Raw genomic sequence first — 21,741 nt, forward strand, 5'->3', positions numbered from 1 at the left:
AGTTTCTTAGAAATGAACTGAGTGAGCCCCTCCCGGCAAGGAAGGGAAGTGATGCGATCCATCGCCAGTGCCGAGCCGAGGCTTTCGGGCACAAAGTGGAATTTCGGAAGACACAGCTGTGAACGTGACCTCTCCAACACCTGGAGATGCCTGAGTAGTGTTGGGTTTTCTCTTGTTTTGCATAACGAGGCTGTCAGCATTTGGAAAGCCTGCATAACTCAGTGAGTCGGGAGAGAGGGAGAGGGAGAGGGAGAGACAGGGGGCTTCCAGCACTCCCCAGTGGCGGCAACAGCCAGCGCTGGGCCAGGCGGAAGCCAGGAGCTTCCTCTGGGTCTGTCTCGTGGGTGCAGGGCCCCAGGCACGTGGGCCATCTTCCGCTGCTTCTCCCAGGCCATTAGCAGGGAGCTGGGTTGGAAGTGGAGTGGAAGGGGCACAAACCAGTGCCCATATGGGATGCCGGCACCACTCCCACCACACCACCATGCTGGCCAGATTTCAAATTTTTTTTTGTACCAAAATAAAGTTAACTCTTCACACAGCGATCTCACAGATGATCTTAGACCTGCGTTCATCTCCAGGGTTGCCATGGCGGCTGATTTCCGGTTTTACCCCCCGTGTTTTTCAGCCCCGACCCTGCCAGTCTGCAGTGCCCAGCGGCCGAGCTAAGGGGACTTCGCATTGCTGCTGGTCGGTGCTATTTTAAGAGTCATGGTGTCTCACACGGGCGCTCTGCCCCGGATTATCTCAGGAATTCCTGACTGTTTGCAGACAGCACAACCTGTTTGCCTTTCTGGGCCCAATATTTGAGTTGCAGGCTGTGTCCTTTAAAACAGGGCGTTCCTTTGAGGGTGGCCTCTCCCCCAACCCCACACCCAGGACAGGATGAGTCACCCACGCCTGGCCGGGCACCGGCTCGGTCCTCCCCGGCTGTTAGGCACAGGTGATGCCACAGCTGGGAGGCAGCCCCCTGAACGAGGGGAGCCACGCCCGTGGCCTGGAGTCCAGCGCGCGCTCCCTCTGCCCCGCCCTGCTCTGTGGACTTCCGGAGAGGAGGGAGGCACAGGCCAGAGGCGTCCCGGGCTTTCCCTCAGGGGGGTTTGCTGTGTTGCCACTACGTGTGTGTAGTGTTAAAAAATCTTTTCTCCACGTAACGTCTTTTATTTAAGAGGTGAGGGGAAGGAGAAGAGAGAGAGGGAGAGAGACAGAATCTTCCACGCACGGATTCACTCCTCAAATGACCACCACGGCCACAATGGCCAGGCCAGTTAGGAGCCAGGGACTCCATCCTGGCCCCCACATGAGCCGCTTGGGCCGTCCTCTGCTGCTTTCCCAGGCGCATTAGCAGGGAGCCGCATCAGAAGTGGAGCAGCCGGGACTGGAACCAGCGCTCCCCATATGGGGCGCCGGCGTCACAGGGGCAGCTTAACCTGCAGCGCTACAGCGTCTTTAACCCCCAGGTGACTCCGCAGGCGAGGGGCGGAGCTCAACATCAACCCAGAGGAAAAGCGGACGAGGGGACGCCGACGCCGACGCCGCAGGGACAGCACTGGCAAGCTCCCAGATGTGAGAGAGTCCTAACAGCAAGCCACCAGCTCACGTCTACAGCTACGCGTCAAAGGAGAAAGGGGGCTGGAGCAAGAGCTTCCGGACGAGACTCGGGGCCCCGGCCTGTCGCAGGCAGATACGGAGTCCCTGCTAGTGCTGTCAGTCATCATAGACGCTCCCTGTGCGGACAGCACACAGCACGCTGCCCCCAGCCTGCCACCCCCACGCCACACTGGCGTGGCCGGCCTGGCCCTCCGCATCCTTACTTCACAGGGTCCCCCGTCTGAGCAGAACCTGGGCCTGCGCACCCCAGCCTCACGGCCACGGCCATCAGCCCCCGCTGCCACCTTGCGGTCACACGGTACGTGAAGAAGACTCCTCCCGGTGAGGCAGTCGCGCCTCTTGGGCATAGTTAAGCTAAAAGGCCTCGGACAAGAGACAAAAGCATCAAACCAGAGGCCCGGCAGCCCCTCTGCTAAAGCTGTCCTTGCTCTCCGGCCCTCCCTGCTCTTGTAGGGGAGGACTGACCACGGGTTTGCCTCACGCACGCACCCACGCCACTGCCCCTCTGCCCCCAAGTCCATGCTGTTCACACACAGCACATGGCCTCCACCCATCCTGCAGGCATTTGGGGTCTTCAGTCAGCCCACCTCCCCATCCACGGTGGGACAAGAACTCACAGCAGAAAGGGCCAAATACACGGCCCCCTCCTGGCTCACTGAGCAAGCGGCACAGAGAGGCCAGGGCTCCCCGGACCCGCGTCCATCCAGGAGACTTCCTTTCCCTAGAGGCCTTGGAGGTTACCTGGGTGTCTCCCTGCAAGGTGCAGTGAGACAAGCAGAGTCGGTGTCAGAGGGAGAGGCCGGGTGAGGGAAGCCCCTGGGGACTCCAGCTAGGTCCCCTGCAGGTAAGCCAGGCCCTGTGTGTGTGTGTGTGTGTGTGTGTGTGACAGATGCGGGAGTCGCTGCGAAGACGGCGCTGGCCCAGGGTCCCACCCTCCGCACCCCGGCCAGCTCATCTGCATGCCGTGACAGTGAGTGCTGATGGCAGGGCATGGTCCCCCGGGGACGGTGGGGAGAGAAGGGCACGCGGCCCTCGGAACGGCTGGGAGGCTGGACGGAGGTGGAGAGCACCGCATAGAGCCGGGTGCTGGACACTGGTGTTCCTGTGGGCAGCGTGGGGAAGGGAGGCTGAGCGGCTGCCCAACACGCTAGGGCGGGTGGCAGAGGCTGGAGAGAGAGGGGCAGGGCAGGGCTGAAGAAGGAACGGCCACGGACCAGGGCACGCGGGTGGCCCCTCCAGCCCCAAGGACACCTGACGTTGGGACTGCTGAGCCCCAGAGCTGCAGACGGATACGAGGGTTTTAAGCCACTGAGTTTGCAGTCTGCAAACTGCATCTGCAGCATCCCAGGGAAACTGACACAAACCCATCCCTGCCGCGACCACTCTCGTCATGGTCTCTGTACTGGGCACGTCCGACACCACTTCCCGGTGCTCCTCCCTGCCCCCCAGCTGAGCTGACCTCAACCCTGTCTTCTCCGCTACACAGGCCACGACCTTGGGCTTGCCCTTGGCCCCTCTCCTACGTGGATGAGCTTCCTGTGGGGGGCCCGAGGACAGAGGTGGAGGGAGGAGCAACAGGGATATGTTGGCTCCATCTGTGGGCTTGGGGCCCCCACGGGTGGGGGAGCGGCTGCCACTCACAGCGCCGTGAGGGCAGGCAGGCCAGCCTCTGTCCTCAACCCTTTGACTCCCACGTTCTGGGTGTCTCGGAGTGGCAGTGAGATACACCCTACTGATGGCATTTCACTCTGACGCTTCCAATCTTGTCGGCCAAGGATCACCCGGCTTAGGAGATGTCCCCCTGGAAGCTGGATCACGGCTTACGGATAAAGGCTCAAAGAAGTCCCATGCACTGATCTGGGAGGCTGGACCCCTCACTCCAACCCCGAGGAAGGCGGGGCTACGAGTTGGAGCTGTCCCCTGGCTTCTGCTCCACGCCCTGCACTCTGCCCTCAGCACACCCCCACGGTGACGGCCACCCCGCAGGACGTCGGAGGACCGGTGCCCTGTGGCTCGGCCACCGCACACTCACTGCAGTCTCTCTTCCTCTTTCCTCCTGAGGTCGAAGTCTCGCTGCACGACCTCCCAGATGTGCCTGGCCTCGTCGTCCGTGAGCTTGGAAAGGTCCAGTTTTCTCCCCATCTCTGCTTCCAGGCAGGGTCACACCTGAAACAGCAGGGCCAGGGCGGTCAGGGCGTGGACGCCGCTTGGCTCACAGAGGAAGAGGCAGACCAGGGGGCCCCTGGGCGCCTGGCTCCCGTGCTTTCCAAACAGGCCACCGCTGGCTGGAAGCCTGCAGGAGCAGCTTAATGAATTTAAGTAAATCTACCCATAAAGTCCCCACACTTGAATTCCCACTGTGTCCACTGTGAGATCGAGGCCAAGGGTTCGCCACCGAGTGGCACAGCCCTTCCTTGGCCTGAGGTGTGCCCTGGAACGAAGGCTCCCCCTCCCTGAGTCTGCTCCCCTTATCCTAGGAGAGGGGGCAGCACAGATCCTCCTCTGCTTCCCCTTGACCACCAGGAGTGAACACGCAGGCCCCATGGGCAGGGGGGCCGGGGAAAGTCCACCTCTCTGTCCTCCAGGCTCCGGGGCTGGTCAGCTTTGCCATGCAACAGGGCGGCTCTCCCGGGGGGCAGCGTGACACCCGTGGGGGCGACAGCCTGCACCTGCCACGGGGTGGCACCAGTGGTGCAGGGTACAGGAGAGCGAAGCCGGGTGGTGGTTCCCTCCGTAGCCGGGGTCACCTGATAGGACTGACAGCCAGGCCCGCTGCCGCCGGGGGGTTCTGGCCGATCCAGCCGCCCCACAGAGCAGCAGCGCCACTGAACCGTCTCTACGCTGTCGGCTGCCCGGGAAGCCAACCTTCAGACGATTTCACACCCTTTTTGAAGTTCGCCAGAGAAATCCAGATGTGAAAATACATGAGAAGCAGAACCTTAGCGCCTTGCTCACCAGCTGCTCGGGGTGTGGTCCCTGGGATCTGTTAGGAATGCAGACCCCCAGGCCCTGCTTCAGCCCTACTGACTCGGAATCTGCATTTGAACAAGACCCCTAAGCAGGACCCTGGGCACACCCAGCTGGCCAGGCTGCCTCAGAGCCCTGTGAGCCACCGAGTCCCAAGGAGGCATTCACTTGGGCGGCGGCGGCGGTGGGGGGCAGGTCACAGAGGGCCTCGTCCGTGTGTCCTGCGGGGGTGGTATTGGGCCAAGCACACCGGGACAGGCTCCTGGATCTGTGCAGATTTGTAGGGGTTCACCGTGCACATAGACATGCACAACACCACTGGGTATAAACCAGGGGGCGTCACCATACCTGGGGGGGCATGCCCTATGTGTGCACACTGGGGACCCCATAGGGCTCTACCCGGGCCTCACAGGGGACTTCCTTGACCACCCAGAGGACTCCGCCCCTTCAGGTGTCACGTTAGCCGGTGCTGAGCTCCACAAGGACGAAGCTCCCAGCACACAGTGGGCGCCTTCCTGGGCCCCACTCAAAGGCTGCGCGGGAGAGAGCCCTGGGCCCGAGGGCGCTGCTCCTGGCACCGGGGCTCTGGCCCAGTGCTCTGCAGCTGTGGGCTCCGAGAGCCGGGAAGACCCCGCGGGAGCACAGCCGGGCAGACGTGCCCTGAGCGCTCACACCCCTTTCTCAGGAGCCCAGGGAAGGGTCTGGTCAGCCCCACGAGCACCGGAAGGCTCGGCTTCGCTTCCAAAGCCTGAGAGGACGCGATCCCGGTGCCAGCACCAGCGAAATTTGCCCTGCACGGGGAGGGGGGCTTCAGACTGGCTGCCGCGGAGGTGAATTCTGAGAAGTGGTGGCTTCTGGGCAGACACGGTGCTGGGGCCGTCTCCACGGAGTCCCACAGTGGCCAAGCTAAAGACCCCCGGCTTGCGCCCGAGGTTGGCGACAATGGACGCTCGGATCGCCCGCAGGCCCCTGACCCCTGCACCCCGGGGGCGCACCCAGGATGCAGGGTCTGGGCGAAGTGGACTCAAGGCAGCACCGGGTTTCTGGTTTCTCAAATACTGGAACAAAACGTTCCTCTTTGCTGATGACCGGAGTTGATTCATTTGGACTTTTCATCATGTTTGAAAAAAATCGGTCACGAGGGGAGCGTTCACCGCAGTTCTGTTTCCAGAGGGCGGACAGCGTGACCATCAGCTGAGGGCCGCCGGCCTCTCGCTTCTCCCAGGGCGCCGGCACGATTCCAGGCGGCCTCGCGGCCCAAGTCTTGAGCCACGGAGGAGAAAAGCAAACAAGAGGAGAAAGCGCTCTTTTCTTATCAGTGAGCCCAGTGAGCAGGAAGCGGGGGCACTTCAGAAGCGAGGCCATCGTCCCTCCCGTGGGGACAGTCACGTGGCAAAGACAATCGCAGCGGGGGGGGGGGGCAGAGAACGAGGGGCCAGGGAGCAGACTGGGTCTGAGCGGGGTCTGGACCCTGGGACAAGAGGGTGCCTGTCAGGATGGGGGAGGTGAGGGCCCCCGGGGCTGCTCTGGGGACCTGAGCAGCCAGGCTGGGGACAGAGGGGCACCGAGATGACCCAGCTCACAGGGAGGGGGGCGAACAGCCCCACCACGACCCTGGCTTAGCTCAGCCTTGGAGGCTCCCACAACACAGCACCCCAAGTTCAGGAAAACCTACTCCCAGCTTTGCAGTCTGCCACAGAAGGCCCGGGGTGACGCAATTCAGATCCTGAGGACGTGTGCACCCCACACAGCCCAAACCAGGTGGAGAGCTGGCGCCTGGCGGGTTAGAAGGCACCTGAGCACTTCGGTTCTGTTGATTTTCTGCTCTGGCCCGACTTCCTGTGAGCGGGAGGTGGGGAGAGGGGGGAGGGTCTCCAGATTTCCAGCATGGCCCCGGGGCAGGCGGTGCCCCACTGCAGGGAGGTGGGGAGCTGGTGTGCCAGCCACGAGTCCTCCTCGTCACCCAACGTCCCATTTAGTGCATGGCGAGGCCGACAGCTCTTAAAAGTCTACCTCTGGAAAATCATTTTAAGCCAGATGGAGGACATACAGAGTCTTCACAAATGTTTGCGGAAAATGAGTATTAAGAAGACACCACACGGCGGACTGTGCTGTGGAGTAGCAGGTAAAGCTGCCGCCTGCGGAGCCAGCATCCCATATGGGCGCCAGTTCGAGTTCTGGCTGCTCCACTTCCGATCCAGCTCTCTGCTGTGGCCTGGGAAGGCAGTGGAAGATGGCCCAAGTGCTTGGGCCCCTGCCACGTGGGAGACCAGGAAGAAGCTCCTGGCTCCTGATTGGCACAGCTCCAGCAGTTGCGGCCAACTGGGGAGTGAACCACTGGATGGAAGACCTCTCTCTCTCTCTCTCTCTCTCTCTGCCTCTCCTTCTCTCTCTGTGTAACTCTGACTTTCAAATAAATAAATAAATCTTAAAAAAGAAATAAAGAAAACACCGTGTGGACAGTACCCTCTTTGCACCCAATAAACTCACTTTTCAGTTCCACAAGCTTTTGGAAGCCCTCTCATGAGCTCAACCTCAGCATGTCGGTGCGTGAACCAAAAACCGCTGGGGGACTGGGGACGCGGTGCTCAGCCGGCCGGCTCGCCTCGGGCCAGCACGGTGGTGGGGACACTCGTGGGCCGTGGAGTGGCCACCACAGCCTTCCCCTGGGGTCAGCTCCTCCCCCAACACCCTGTTGTGTTTTCTCCCCAAGACCCTGGTCCCCACTTGCTGCTCCCCCACCCCCAGCAGAGGAGGACAGGGGCCAGAGGCCATGGGAGACCCACAGAGGGGGCGGGGCTGCCCTGGCAGGAGGGGGCACCTCCGGGGGGGCACAGACTCTATCTGCTCCTCGTCCTGCTTCTGTGCAGATAACTCCAAGTCACGCGTTTCCTGAACAAAACACTTTCAATTTGCGCCTGTCGCCCTGCTCAGATTAACTGCATTTCTATTTGTGGAGACTGTCAATCATCCCCGGTTGTTTGATGGGCATAACCGACAGGGATTAGGAGCGGGAGGGAGAGCATGGGCACCCCAGACCCAGGCCTCTGGGTCTCAACAGTGCATCTGCCGTCTGTACTCACTAAAGAGTCGAGTTCGTGTTCTCCCCAAACTGCTGCAGACTGGTTGTGGTGGCTCCCAGGTGAACCCCTGGTCTAACCCTGTCTCAGGCCGGCGGCCCCCAGGGCACCTGGCAACAATGGTGACTGTGTGTGGCCACCTGCCTGAGCAAACGGAAGCTGGAAGCCAAGTCCAAGTTCCTGGTGAAATGCCCCTCCAACAATGGCAGGGACCCGCTCTCTGACTCAGCGGCGCCTGCTGATAAAGCTGTGGGCAGAGGGGCGGTGCCCTCTGCCGTAACCCTTTGTGGCTTCCCTCAAGGCCACCCTCAGAGCCCCCCGGTGGCTGTCCCTGTGGGCAGGACACGACACCCTCCAGTCTCCAGCAGCAGCAACATGGCATGCACATTTCCAGCCGGAGCTGCTGGCCTCCCTGCGCAGGCACCAGGCGCAGCTGTGGGCTCCCCCGAGCTCCTGCTGGCTCCGGCAGGTGGTCTGCCTCTGGATCACCCCCAGCCCACCCGCCCACCCCCGCTACCAGCAAGCTGTCAGGCAGGCCCCCCAGACGGGGACATGGACACTGGCAGGGGCTCTGCACTCAGCCCGAAGCCTCGCTCTGGTCTCACAGCAAGGACCCGCCCAGGGCGCGGCTGCAGAGAGAGGTGGGGCCGAGAGTCGGCAGCTGGGACCCAGGCCCGCTCCAGACTGCACCACCTGGGGCAGGAGCCGCCTCTTCTCAGCCTCTCGGTTTGCCCGTCTGTACCATGGCCCCCCCTGGCCCTCTCCAGCCCTGGATGCCAGGATTAAGAGAGAGGCTGTGGGGAAGGGGTGCAAAGACAAAGCCACCGGGCCTGGGGCAGCCAGGGTACCAAAGCCTCTTCCCACTAGCTGGAACCTCTTCCACACACCTTATCTACTCGCTGCTTCTGATTTCCAGGCCACTAACGTCTTCATCGATAAGACCCACTGACTCCGCGTCCGTGCCTGGCATTGTGCAGGGCCTCAGTCTGTCTGTGGCTGGGATGCCACGGTGAGGGGACAGGGCTCTCGCCCAGGGAGGCCATGGCCTTGCCCGAGAGCCAACAGGTGGACAGGTGGGCCCAACAGGACACTTGCGCCTGGCCGCGGCGAGACAGCCCTGCCCCAAACGCGAAGGTCGCTGCTCTGCTGCCCACAGCCTGCAGCCCTGGCTGGGCTCCTGAGACGCGCAGCCCTGGGCAGCGCTGGCCCGTGGCCCTGGTGTACAGGGCCGGCTGCCTCCCCATTGTTGTCCCAACCCCACAGAAAGAAATTCGTGAATGAGACACGCACACCCTGGGACACAGCGACATGCTAAAGTCCCCACCCAAGTTTCCTGTGGCTGGTTAAGGTCAGTGCGAGACGAGTGCAGCCCACAAGATCTTTGGGGATTTACTGGGGACGCTCAGCTCCCACGAGGACCTGCACGCCCCCAGACCCACCGCCTGGGACCCTTCCCACATCTCGGCAGCCAGGGGGCCTGGCACCAAACAGGAGGCAACTCCAGCCGAACCGGGGCTCTGAGGGGCCCTGAGGAAGGCTGAGATCCTCCCCGTGCCAAGATCCGGTTGCACACAGGCACAGCCCGGGGTGGGGGGAATCTTTCCCCAGACAACCCCCGGGGGCCCCTAGGCTGGCAGCCCAGGGGCCTGGGACATCACAGCCTGGCTGCAGCTGTGTGTTCTGAGGCTGAAACCCACCGCCTGGCCCCAAACGCGCTTCCCCAGGAGGGGGGGGGCGCTGGGGCAGACTGGTTCCTCCAAGGTGTGGTGATCCGCGTCTGTGGCCTGAACTCGCCTTTCTCACCACCTGGACCAAGGTGTTAGGGTCAGGGTCAGGCGTCCCCACCCCACCCCCAGGCCCCGCCGCGCCCCCTCTGCGCATACTCACCGGGTCTCCCTGTGGAGGTCGCTAAGCGCTGGTCCCAGGCCCTGCAAGGGAGAGACCGCGGCCAGTCAGAGCGCGAGTCAGGGCGCTCTGGGGCGAGGCGGGGTGATCCGGGCCAGGCAGGGCGCGCGGCGCAAGGCTGAGGGCGCGCTCCGGACCTGCTGGAGCCGGTGGGCAGCTGGCGAGGTGCTGGAGCCGCCTGCCCGGGGTCACGTGGGCCGCGCCCCGCCCCGCCTAGCCGGGGTGCGCCCGGGCACTTCGGGGTGCCCAGCCAGGATGAGGGCGGAGCCAACGCCTGGGGCGCCAGCGAAGGAGAGGCCGGCGCCAGGGAGTGCACCCAGCACCTCGGCCCCAGGCCACTCCAGGTGAGTTTGCACAGACACCTGCGAGCACCCCGCCTCACGAGGCGGGGCACGGCCGCCCACGAAAGACCCCTGGTTGAGTGCGCCCGGGGATGTCTCTCTCCGCAGGGAGAACGCAGCCGAGGCCGGGAAGAGCGCCTTCGCGGCCCCCCCCCCCCCGCCCCGTTCGCCAGTAGGACTTGGAGTCCAGGGCTTTTCCTCGGGGACTGGGCGCCCCCACCGCCTCCGATGCTGCCCCGCTCAGGGGCCCAAGCCCAAGCCCCGCGTCCGCCGGTCTCCGCCTCCCAGCCGGCGTCCACGCGCAGATGGGACAGACGCCGAAGGGGGTGAGTGCTGCGGGGCCCTCGGGGGTCGCGGTGCCGGGAACCGCCTCCGAGCTTCAGCGCCGCCGCGCTGTCCTCCTGGCCTTGTCGGGGCGCCCTAAACCCATCCGGTGCCCTGGAATCCGGGGGACCCCACCTTCTCCTTCATGCTGGTCTGGGCGCCTGGAGGGACCCTTCCCCATTCACCGTCTGCAAGCGATCAAAACTCCAGGCTCCTTTTCCCACGGACTCCTTCTGCAACCCAGTTTCTTAGCGGTCGGGAGCGCGACCGAAGCTCTTACGTGGTGATGCGCAGGGCTGTGGTTCTGACACACGGGCAAGGGGCTTCCAGAGGCCCCCGGGCTGCTCAGGTGCTGGCCGCATCTCGGGGCACCGGGCAGGAGGACGCGGGGCGAGGCGAGGATATCCGCTCTCACAACACCCAGGTCCTGCTGTGTGGACCCGGGGGTGGGAGAGCTACACTGAAACCAGGGCTCTCGCCGCCCATGCGGTGCCCCCTCCCCCACAATCTGTATGGGAACTGTGCAGTCCTTGGGGGCACTAAAAAAAAGCATTGTATACTTGGGTGCCCGTTTACTTAAGCTCTTGGTTTTAAAAATGTATGAAAGGGGTCCGATGTGATGTATGGTAAAGAACAGAAAAAGCAGTCAGATGGTTTTACATCCCTGGTCCCAAATCCAGTTGCCAGAAGTCATTGCTTGTGAGGACCTGAGTAGTTGTTTGGAGGTTGTGTGAGTGTGTGTGTGTGAGTGTGAGTGTGTGTGAGTGTGTGTGTGTGAGAGTGAGTGTGAGTGTGTGTGTGAGTGTGTGTTTGTGTGAGTATGAGTGTGTGTGACTGTGTGAGTGTGTGTGAGTGTATGTGTGTGTGTGACTGTGAGTGTGAGTGTGTGTGTGAGAGTGAGTGTGTGTTGAGTGTGTGAGTGTGTGAATGTGTTGAGTGTACAAGTGTGTGAATGAGTGTGTGAGTGTGTGTGTGAGTGTGTGTGAGTGTGCGAGTGTGTGTGTGAGTGTATGTGTGTGTGAATGTGTGTGTGTGAGTGTGTGTGACTGTGTGAGTGTGAGTGTGTGTGTGCGGGAGTGAGGCTACCAGGCAGGTGCATTATCCGCTCGACCTTTCATCCCTGGCCCCTTACCTAACCCCACCCCAGGCTCCCCCTCCCTCCCACTTGATGGCAGCAGTCGGTGTGTGTGGAGTCAGGGGGTTAATGGGCAGTGAGGGTGGCCCCAGTGGCATTTGCGGTGTAGAATGCTTGCTTCCTCCCTAAAGGTTACCTTTAGCAAGAACAAACTGACCGGCCCAGACCTTAGGAATCTCCCAGTTCACCACGAGGCCAGCAAGGGAGCGCTTCCTGAGTGACCTCTCCCACCCTGCTGATGGCTTTTTGTTTTTATCCTGAGCATCCAGACAGCAAACAGGATTGTAAATCAGGTCTTGTCCCTGCCTGGTAACCGAATGCCAATCTCATTGTCAAGTTTGTTTTTTTCTTGGAAATGGTACATAAAAACCCCGGTGCCAGGGGGCCAGGGGGCTTCTGCTTCTCTCGCAGCCCCCTCCATGCCCCTGTGTCTGGAGGTCTTCGGCTCTGATAAATTCTGTTTCTAAACCTTTAAATCTCGCTTTTCTCTTTGCCTCGTCCACTTGGGGATTCTTCCATGTGAGTCAAAGAACCGAGGTAGTAATAATAACAGGGGCCGCGCTGTGGCGCAGCGGGTTAACGCCCTGGCCTGAAGTGCTGGCATCCCATATGGGCGCCGGTTTGAGACCTGGCTGCTCCACTTCTGATCCAGCTCTCTGCTGTGGCCTGGGAGAGCAGTGGAAGATGGCCCAAGTCCTTGGGCCCCTGCACCCATGTGGGAGACCCGGAAGAAGCTCCTGGCTCCTGGCTTCTGGCTTTGGATCAGCACAGCTCTGGCCGTTGCGGCCAATTAGAGAGTGAACCATCGGATGGAAGACCTCTCTCTCTCTCTCCCTCTTTCTCTCTCTCTCTGCCACTCCTCTGAGGTGTAACTATGACTTTCAAATAAATAAATAAATCTTAAAAATAATAATAATGATTTCCCGTAACAGTAGGATCTACACTGCAGGGCATCCACACAGCACTGGCAGCACTGGTTGGTGGCGAGTGCTTGGTGCCCTCTGAGCACTGTGTGGGCCCACAGCGTCCTTTGAAAACCTTCACAGAATATCCAGTGTGTGAGCTACTGCGACTCCTCACTGGTCTTCTGTGGATGCACAGGTGTTTTTTTTAAAGATTGTATTTATTTATTTATGTGAGAGATGGAGTTACAGATAGAGAGAGGGACAGAGAAATGTCTTCCATCCCTTGTTCACTCTCCAAATGGCAGCAGTGGCCGGAGCTGGGCTGATCTGAAACCAGGATCCTGGAGCTTCCTCTGGGTCCCCTACGTGGGTGCAGGGGCCCAAGCACTTGGGCCATCCTCCACTGCTTTCCCAGGCCATCAGCAGGGAGCTGGATTAGAAGTGGAGCAGCCGGGACTCGCACTGGCACCCATAAGGGATGCTGGTGCAGCAGGCGGAGGCTTAGCCTACTGTGCCACAGCGCCGGCCTCTAGCAGTTAAGTCTTGGTTTCTGCTCTTTGTAATCATGCTGCTGTAAAAACCACTGTAGATGGTTCCCTCTCTTTACCATGCACGTCTCTGGGATGCATCTGGTTTGTGCGGATGGGCGGACACAAGTGTCATTGCACGAATACTGACCCCAACACAGCTGGAGGATAAAACCCTCACATTGGAACTGCTGGCTGCACGGATGACACGGCAGTGGGAGAACATTCTAAAACAAAAAACCAGTTTACATTGTTGAGACCATCTCAGAGTTACAGGAAGCTGCAAACCTGACCGAGCGCCGCGCCCCCAGCCCATTACGTGGTGGCCCTGATGCCTCGGTGTGGAGTTGAGATAAACAAGGGCAGAAATGAAACCGCACTGGAGCCATCAAAGCCGGCGAGTGGCAGGTGCTCACAGCCGAGCCACCGACCTCGTTCAGGTTTTGCCGGGCGCTTGGGTAACTGCATCGCCAAGGGACGGGTGCGGAAGCTTGCCTTGTTCTCTCGCGGCTCAGTTCCTCCATCTGCTGTGACAGCGGAATGTCGGGGCCATCGGGTTGGCAGCGTGTCCCTGAATGTGGGTGCGTATGAAGTTTCCCATGGTCCTCTTGGACAGAAGTCTCCAGGGTTCTGCCTGCTGTGTGCTGCCTGGGTGCGTGGGCCTCCTTTGCCTCGTCCTGCTCTCCAGACCGTGACCCTGCTCTCCGGGCCGTGACCCTGCTGTCCGGGCCGTGACCCTGCTGTCCGGGCCGTGACCCCCGCATGAAGGAGCGTGGTAAGGAATACGCGTTTTGTGGGGAGGGCTGAAAGCATCGGAATTTTTCACAAACCAGGACAAACGACAAAGGCAGGGGGTGCACTTTTCCTGTTGCGTTCCTACCTCCCCAGCTACTTGGAGCTCTGCAGGGTGGTCCCCCCGGGGGGTCCCCTCTGGGTGGCCCCCTCTGCTGTCTGAACTTCTGGCCCTGCCCTTCCTGGCTCCACGCCTGGGCTGCTTTCTCTTCAAGACTGTGTGGTCCAACTCCGTATCTTACAGAAAGGGGCGGGGTTTCTCCAAGGCCATGGCCATCTGGGGGCAGCTGATGGCTTCAGCCTGGAGCCTCCAGCAAAGCCTAGGTGGGCGGTGGACAGCAGAGGGCAGTAGAGGGCCCTCCTTGCTTCCCTGTCTCCCCAGGGGCTTCCTGGGACCCTGGCCTTGGCTGGGGCTTAGGGGCAGGTGTGACACGGAGGAGAGACCTTATGTGTGACCACGTAGCAGGGAGCTCACCCGGAATACGGGCCTCAGCCCGGCCCTGTCTGGGGTCCTCGTCTCCTGGACGACTGGGCAAGTCCCACGGAGGGTTCGATGCACACAGAATTTCAGTCCCGGCCAGGAAGGGACGTGTGCAACGTGCGGCGGCCAAGGCTTCAGTATTTTCTTTCATAAATCTGCAAAGTGAGAGGGAAAACACCCCACTGTTCTGTGTTCTGGGTTTATGGTTGTTGGGCCAGGCCGGGGGCCACGGCTTACAGAGAATGCGCTAGGTCTTTAAGGGGTGTCACTTGGGCCTGGGCCCCGTTCTTCAGTGCACAGGCTCCTCTGGCTGACCCCAGGCACCTGGGGCACCTGAGCTGTCGTTTGGTGGTGGTGGTGCCAGGATGGCTGCGAATGCTCCTGCAGCTGCCTCCCCGCCCCTCCCCCGTCTGTCTGGCTTCAGCCATTTCCTGGGTGGCACCCCCACCCCACCCCACCCCACGCCCATCTGGATCTCACTCAGCTCCCCCCGCCCAGAGCAGCTTTTCCTGACCTGGCCACTGCGGGGGGCCCAGCTCCCCTGCGTCCTACCCAGCCGGGTGCACAGTGTGTCTCCCCAGTCCCCGTGGTGCTCCGGCTGCTGTCGTCTGTTCCCGCTCCGAGCTCTGGGAGGCCGGGGGCTGCGCTGCCCACCTGGGCGTCCTGCTGTCTTCCACAGCGCTGGCTGCAGAGTGGGCCCTCAGTAGAGAGCTTTCGAGTAGATGTTGCTCATGCTTAAAACGTTTGTCTGTTTATCTGCATGAGAGCAAGAACACACACACGCACACGCACGCACACGCACGCACACACATGTACACGTATGCCCACACATGCACACACACACACACAGAAATTCCATCTGTTGGCTCATCCCCCCAGAAGTCCACAGTGTCTGGGGCTGGGCCAGGTCAAAGCCAGGAGCTGGGCACTTGATGTAGGTCTCCCATGTGAGTGGCGGGGACCCCACCATTTGAGCCATTCCCTGCTGCCCCCCAGGGGCCCCGTTAGCAGGAAGCTGGAACTGGGGGTGGGACTTGAATCCAGCTATGGGAGGGGCTTCCTGGCCAGCGTCCTTGCCAGCAAACACCTGCCCTTGCCCTTGATTTTAATTTCAGCCTCTGGGCATTTTCCTAACAGATCTCTGCCCTCTACTGGCCAGGGGCACTGAGCAGCCTCCACCGGCCTGCGGCAGAAGGCGCCCTTGGGAAAATGAGGCTTGGGGAGGCGGGGCCTGGGGCTCAGAGGGGGGCTCTGCCTGTCCAGGGTCACCCTGCTCTCTCACACCACTCTCAGCTGCTGTCCCCGGAGCCAGCGGCCCCAGGCAGCTCAGGGCCTGAGTCCGTCCCAGGTGTTGGGAGCGTGCAGAGGCCACACGCAGGACCCCCTGGGCGGGAAGGGCAGCAGGGTTCCCCCTGCAGGCCCCAGTGCTTGGAGGCAGCACGCACCCGCACGGCGGCATGTGCTTCCCCTTCTCTGGACGCTGACAACGAGTGACACGTGGACACATGACTGACAGGAGCGCTGATTGACCAGGGAGGCCCGCCCAGGGCAGGGAAACCTCTCCTGGAGAAGGAGCCCCCGAGCCTACCACTGTCGTGGTCTGGAGGCCTCGGCTTGTGTGAGATGCAGGCTGGCGAGCAGTGCTCCTGCCTTCGAGACGGAGACCCCACGGAGGCGAGAGAGCCCGGGCGACAAAGCTCCAGCCTCCACTCGCGGGCGTCTCCACTCGCGGGAGTCTCGGCTGGGTGCCTGCGAAGAACAGCTGGCAGGGGACCGGTGCTCACGCAGACCCACTGCGTGCCGAGCCGCGTCCATCCTGTCAGGTGCCTGACCTCGCACGGTCTATCCTGCTGAAACTGGTCGGATTCGGATGGAACTGAACACCTCGTGTTTCACCCAGGACCCTGACGGGCAAATTCTCAGCCGGGCTTTCGGCACAGGCCACCCTAAGGCAGCTGGAGACGTAGACGGACGGCGGCGTCAGTCATTACACGGTCTGCCTGTGGTTTGCATTGTCTCCCCCAAAGGCTCAGGGGCTGCTGGCTGGGGCCTCAGCGTGGCGGTGCTGAGATGGTGGGACCTGGAGGAGCCGGGCTAAGCCAGGCCTCCTGGGGACCGGGCCCTCCACGTCTTCACCTCCATAGCTCACAGGAAGAACCCCAGCTTTGCTGTCAACAGTGTTCATTGCACTCTGCACTTCACAGTAAACCCTTGTCCAAACGTTCTGGAATGTTTGCAGCATTACTAACGGCCCCCCCACAGAGAAACCTGTCACAAGCTCTCCCTGGAGCTGCGCCGCCCTCACCCCCTGAGGGCTGTGTGGAGCCGGGACGGGGTGAGGTGCTCACCGTCAGCTGGGTCCTGGCCCGGCGCCGGCAAAAAGACGCCAACAGAACCTCGTCCGCCCTCCCAGCTTCGCCCACAGTCATTCCCGGCCAGTAAGGGCACCCCAGCACAGCCCGACTGCACCGGCCCCCTCACCCCATCCCGCCCTTCACGCTGCCAGCCCAGCTGCCCCCCAGCACCACCTGAGCCCCCGCCCAATTCCCTCCCAGCCCCACCCCTGCGTGTTTCCTGGAGCGCCCGGATGCCTCAGCCCCGGTGGATGCGCCACATTGTGGCAAACGGTGCTTTGTGCCTTCGCTTTTCCTCTCCCAAGGTTAACTTCGCACGCAGCAGGGGCCTGGGCTGGACCGCGGGCCTTGCAGTTGGCTCAGAGTTCTGGAAACACCTGACGGGACTTTTTGGGTATTTACTTTTTTAAACTAAATTAAAAACCTAACGCCTGGGAAATGCAAAGGCAGGCTCAGGCCCGCGTGCTCAGGGCGTTCTGTGGGGGCAGGCGGCCCTGGGCGGGGGCTCGCGGCGTCTCCTCCACCTGAGGGCGGCGCCTGCTAGAGCCCAGGCTGAGAGTAGGCTGTGAGGTTTCTGGATGCAACGCAAGGTGTTTGGTTCAACTTGAATTTCCCATAACGAACGCATTTCCAGAGTCTGTTCTGAATAGCGCTCAAGGCACCCTTACTTATGCCAAAGTATTATTTGCTGTTTCTCTGCAATTCAGGTTTAACTGGACATCCTGTAGTTCAGATCCTGCAGACCTGGGCCAGAGCTACAAGTGAGGACCTTGGACTCAGGGCCTTGGCCGGGAAGCGGTGGAATCCGGTGACCCGGATGGGCGGGTCTGAGCTTGACCAGCAGGTCCCCCGGGACCCCCGGGCACAGACGCAGGTGCTGGCCCGTGCAGTGCTCACAACGCGTGTCCCCTCAAGACCTGGCCCCTTCTCCTCTGACATCACTGGGCCAACGCCAAGGGCCAGTGGCAGCACAGCCCCAGTGGGAAAACAGGGTCCCTGCTCGGGGAGTACATCAGGGACCAGCACGCCCCAGGGCCGTGTGCGGGGTGGACCCTGGCCACATTACGTGGCCTTGAGGGACCCTGGAGAACTGTCCTGTGTCTCAGGCGCTGACCTCCTGGGCAGGACACGTGGAGATCAGGCTGCGGGGGCTCCGCACAGCTCGGCTCTGATGCACAGGACGTGCAGGTGCTGCCCTTCCCCCCAGGATGCTGGTAGGAGCTTGGACAGCTCAGGGAGTCAGGCTGGGGGTGCACACTGTCTGGGACTGAAGCCCGACCACTGGGTTCCCTGGGAGGCCACGAGGAATGGCGGGGCGGGGCGTGCCTGTGTCTGCGGCCGACTCGGCACTGGCTATTCTCTCTACTCAGCCTTTTTTTTTTTTTAATATTTATTTATTTGAGAGGTAGAGTTACACACACACACATACACACACACACACAGAGAGAGAGAGAGAGAGAGAGAGAGAGAGATCTTCCATCTGCTGGTTCACTTGCCAATGGCCACAACTAGCAGAGCTGAGCCAATCTGAAGCCAGGAGCCAGGAGCTTCTTCTGGGTCTCCCACATGGGTGCAGGGGCCCAAGCACTTGGGCCATCTTCTACTGCCTTCCCAGGCCATCAGCAGGGAGCTGGATCGGAAGAGGAGCAGCTGAGACTCGAGCCAGCGCCTGTGCGTATGGGATGCCGGCACGGCAGGTGGAGGCTTAGCCCACTGCGCCACAGCGCCGCAGCGCCGCCTCTGTACCCAGCGGACAGCAGGAGATCTCACTGCAGAACTGCTCTCCCTGTCAGAGAGGATGCTGGGGTCAAGTGCAGGTGGCCACGGCCAGAGGCAAGGTGGACAAGATTGCCACAACGGCAGAACCCCCAGGAAGACGGCAGGGTCCCTTACCCAACGGAAACTTTGGGGAAGATTCTGCTGACAGAGCATGGTGTTCCTGGGGCCCACAGGGCTGGCGGCCAGCAGCGGTCCTCGGTCCACACGGGCAGAATTCAAGGGCTGGTGAACAGAAGGCTGATCCCAGCCGCTCAATGGAAAGGCGCGGTCTCTTCCTGCTTCCAGACCTACGTCGGTTCTCAGACCCGCCCCGAGCTCCCTGCTGAGAAAGAAGCCAAGTCCCCTAAAAGAAGGATCTAATAACACAGCCACAGGCATGTCATAAATGTTCATGCGCTTGTTTACGTATTTTCACTTGGTTTGCAAGGCAGAGGGATAGATCTAGAGATGGATAGATAGATCGATAGGTCGTCGATCGATTGATCTTCCATCTACTAGCTCACTCCCCAAATGCCCACAACAGCCAGGGCTGGGTCAGCCTGAAGCCAGGAGCCTGCGACTCCATCCCAGGCTCCCATGAGGATGGCAGGGACCCACGTACTTGCGCCAGTATCTGCTGCCTCCCAGGGTGCACATTAACAGGAGCTGGATTGGAAGCGGAAGCAGGACTGAAACCTGGGCATCTAGTACGGGATGGGGCGTCCTACACGGCACCCCAAGTGCTGTGCCCAGCGCCCACTCCAAATGGCCCACATTTCTGCCACAAAGGGAACTGTGGGAAACACAGGCTGTGGGGTGACTGGCCGCACTCGGAGCTCACACTGGGTATACTGAGATGGCAGTGGCTCAGCGCTTGTCACTGCGCGAGAAAAACTTCCGACATGAGCCCGAGAGGAGCGGTGTGCAGGGGAGAGGGTCAGGACGGGTGGGCACCTCTCCAGGTGGGGCTGAGAGAGCCGGCCATTCAGACTGGGGAAAGCAAGGGGAGAAAGTTGAATGGCGAGAACACCCAACAGGCCAGGCGGGCGTCTCAGCAGAGAGCGGAGCGCTGAGCTGGGCGGGACAAGTGCTCTCAGACTGGGGCTTATCTGCAGACGGGTCCAGGTCTCCCCCCGCCCCCCCTTCTCCTCCCCCTCACTGCTCTCCTGGACAGAGGTCTGCTGGGTGTGACACAGGTGAATGCCGCCCAGTGTTATCAGCCTGGGTCGCCTGCCTGGTGCTAGGCACAGGGAAGGCGGGACCACCTAGAAAGTCATGGGGGCGTGGGCTGCTGCTTTGTTGTCCTGGGCCCCCCAGGACATTTCTGTCTCCTTCCCGAGCAGGGCTGGGAGCCATCACGCGGTGGGCAGCAGAGGGTCTGAGCCGCTGCCACGTGGGAAGCAGAGCCGGCACCTGCTCACTGTGGTCCCACCTTCTCCGGGGCTGTCAGCTGTCACCTCTGTCACAGGGGAACCCTCTGCACCCTAAGCTGCTCCTCCTACATACCGACCCCGACGCTACTTCCCTACCCAGGCCTTCTGAACAGGAAACGGCGAGGCTGTTGGGTGCCCTGGCCGGTAGGGACCTAGTAGACAGTGCCCACAAAGATGCAGGGACATGAAACTGTGGGGGACACCCGATCTTCACAGCCACCAACGAGGCAGGCACGGAACCCAGAGACAGGGGTGTAGCAGGGATGAAGGCAGAGATGCAGGTGGGCACCCGCCGTGGGCCCGACCTCATCACAGCGGGTGTGAGAACCTCCCGGACAGCGCTCGCTGCGCCGAGGCCTCCTTCCCGGGGTGTCCGCTTCCCCCTAGACGCCAGGGATGCTCGGGAGGGCTCAAAGGGGCCCGACCCTCCCTGCAGGGCACCGCAGGCGCCGGCCTCCTGCCATGACTCCGCCGCGCCGACAGGGGGCGCAAGGGCGCCGGCGGCGCGGTCCCACGGGGTGGGCCGGGCCGGGCCGGGCGGTCAGCCACTGGACCTGAGCTGGCCTCCTGCCCTGAGCGGCCTCAGCTTCTCCGCGCGCTGGCTGTCCCGCCCGGCCCAGGGCCGCTCCCCCGCGCGCTGGCTGTCCCGCCCGGCCCAGGGCCGCTGTGCCGAGTGACAGCTGCTGCCCCCCCCCCCCCCCCCCCGGGTCTCCCCGCCGCTGCCCCCGCGCCACCTCCTGGGCCTGCCGGAAACGCGTGGTTGGGGCGGGGAGGGGGCGGCAGGCGATTTCCAAGGGATGGCGCCCCGGCATCCATGCCCAGGCGCGGGCCCCCAGGGTGCAGGCAGGGCGGCCCCCAATACCCGAGAGCCCTGGCTGACCTTGGGGACCTGGGACCCTGGCCCCTGAGGAGCAGCGGTGTGAGGACTGCTGGCCGCAGGCACGCTGTCCAGCTGCGCTGGGCCGTCCAGTGCAGGCCCTCTGCAGGGAAAGGGGGCCCGGGGGAGCCCCCAAAGAGGAAACCGCCCTCGGGCCCTCTGTCCCCCACACCAGCAGGCCACCTGTCCACCCCCAGGACAATCTGCATGAGGTTCCCGGGACCCCATCGTGGAGGCCCCGCCCTGCCCTCTGCCTAGGCCCAGCCAGCAGCTACCCGCCCTTCTGCATTAGAGCTGCAGCTGGGATTCCAGAAGCCGCTGGCTCCCCCGTGGTGACCCCTGCTCCCAGCCTCAACTTCCTCCCGTGGGGTGGGCGCTGTGGCCAGCCGGCCCATTCTACAGACAAGGAACTGAGGCCCAGGGCAGGAAGGTGGATGTCAGCTCGGACTCTCAGTGATGGCTTGGCAGGGTGGGGTGGGGTTGGGGTCCCACTCAGGCTGGCTGGAGAGCAGGGGTGGCCTCCGGCCTTGTGGCTTCTCCTGGAAGCCCACCGTGGCTCCTGGTGTGTCTGCCGGCCCCTGATCGGAGTGTTCCTGGGCTCCCTCAGGCACCTCTGTCATACCCCCCCATCTTCTGTCTAAGCCACGTTCCTGGGCTTCTGTCCCTCCCCTGTGGGTAGGCGCACACCCTCCCCAGACCCCTGCTCAGGCCCAGCTCTGCCTGCCGAGCCCCCCACTGCATCCCTCGGGGGCTGTTTGGCTGGGAGTGTCCTTGCCCCTCCAGGGGCAGCCTGCATTTTCCAGCGGCCACCCGTCTCTCCCAAGCTTCCCCAGCCAGCGGCAATGGCCCAGCAGGTGGATCTGAGCTATGGGCAGAGCCCCGTGTCCAGGCCTCCCTCCCGTGGCTCCTCTGGGAAGGGAGGCAGGAACCACTGACCCAAAGGGTGTCCTGAGCCCCGGGGCCTTAAATGACAGGACTTGACCTGTCCCTCTGCCCTCTGATGCCCTCTACTGGCCAGTACACCAGTGGAGGGAGGCACGGGGGGCCCTGGCTCTCCCTGGTTGGCCTTGGCCTGCCTTGGCTGCAGCGAGCCTGGCTCCTCGGGCACAGTGCAGGGTCCTGCTCAGCGGCCAGCAGCCGCCGTTCGGGCATTCTCTGCAGGCAGTGAGGGAGGGGGAAGGGGACCCAGATCCCCATCGGAAGAGCAGCAGCACCGGCCAGACTGGACACCAGCTCAGCAGCAGGGGGCGGTCT

At 62.2% G+C, this 21,741-nt stretch overlaps 1 protein-coding gene across 3 annotated transcripts in view; it reads right to left on the bottom strand.

Moving 5' to 3' along the window:
* Window positions 1-9,847, bottom strand: part of MLPH (melanophilin) — a 37,083-nt gene extending 27,236 nt beyond the window's left edge. Inside the window, exons 1-2 of one of the 3 annotated variants that reach the window (XM_051838173.2) lie at window positions 9,543-9,847; window positions 3,641-3,774 (exon numbers count right to left, since the gene is read on the bottom strand). In XM_051838173.2, the coding sequence (XP_051694133.2) occupies window positions 3,641-3,750 (110 nt within the window). In that variant the 5' untranslated portion in view covers window positions 3,751-3,774; window positions 9,543-9,847. 3 annotated transcript variants of the gene reach the window in all.
* Between the last annotated feature and the right edge of the window lie 11,894 nt (window positions 9,848-21,741).

Source organism: Oryctolagus cuniculus, chromosome 3 (assembly GCF_964237555.1).
Source record: "Oryctolagus cuniculus chromosome 3, mOryCun1.1, whole genome shotgun sequence".
Classification (NCBI taxonomy): domain Eukaryota; kingdom Metazoa; phylum Chordata; class Mammalia; order Lagomorpha; family Leporidae; genus Oryctolagus; species Oryctolagus cuniculus.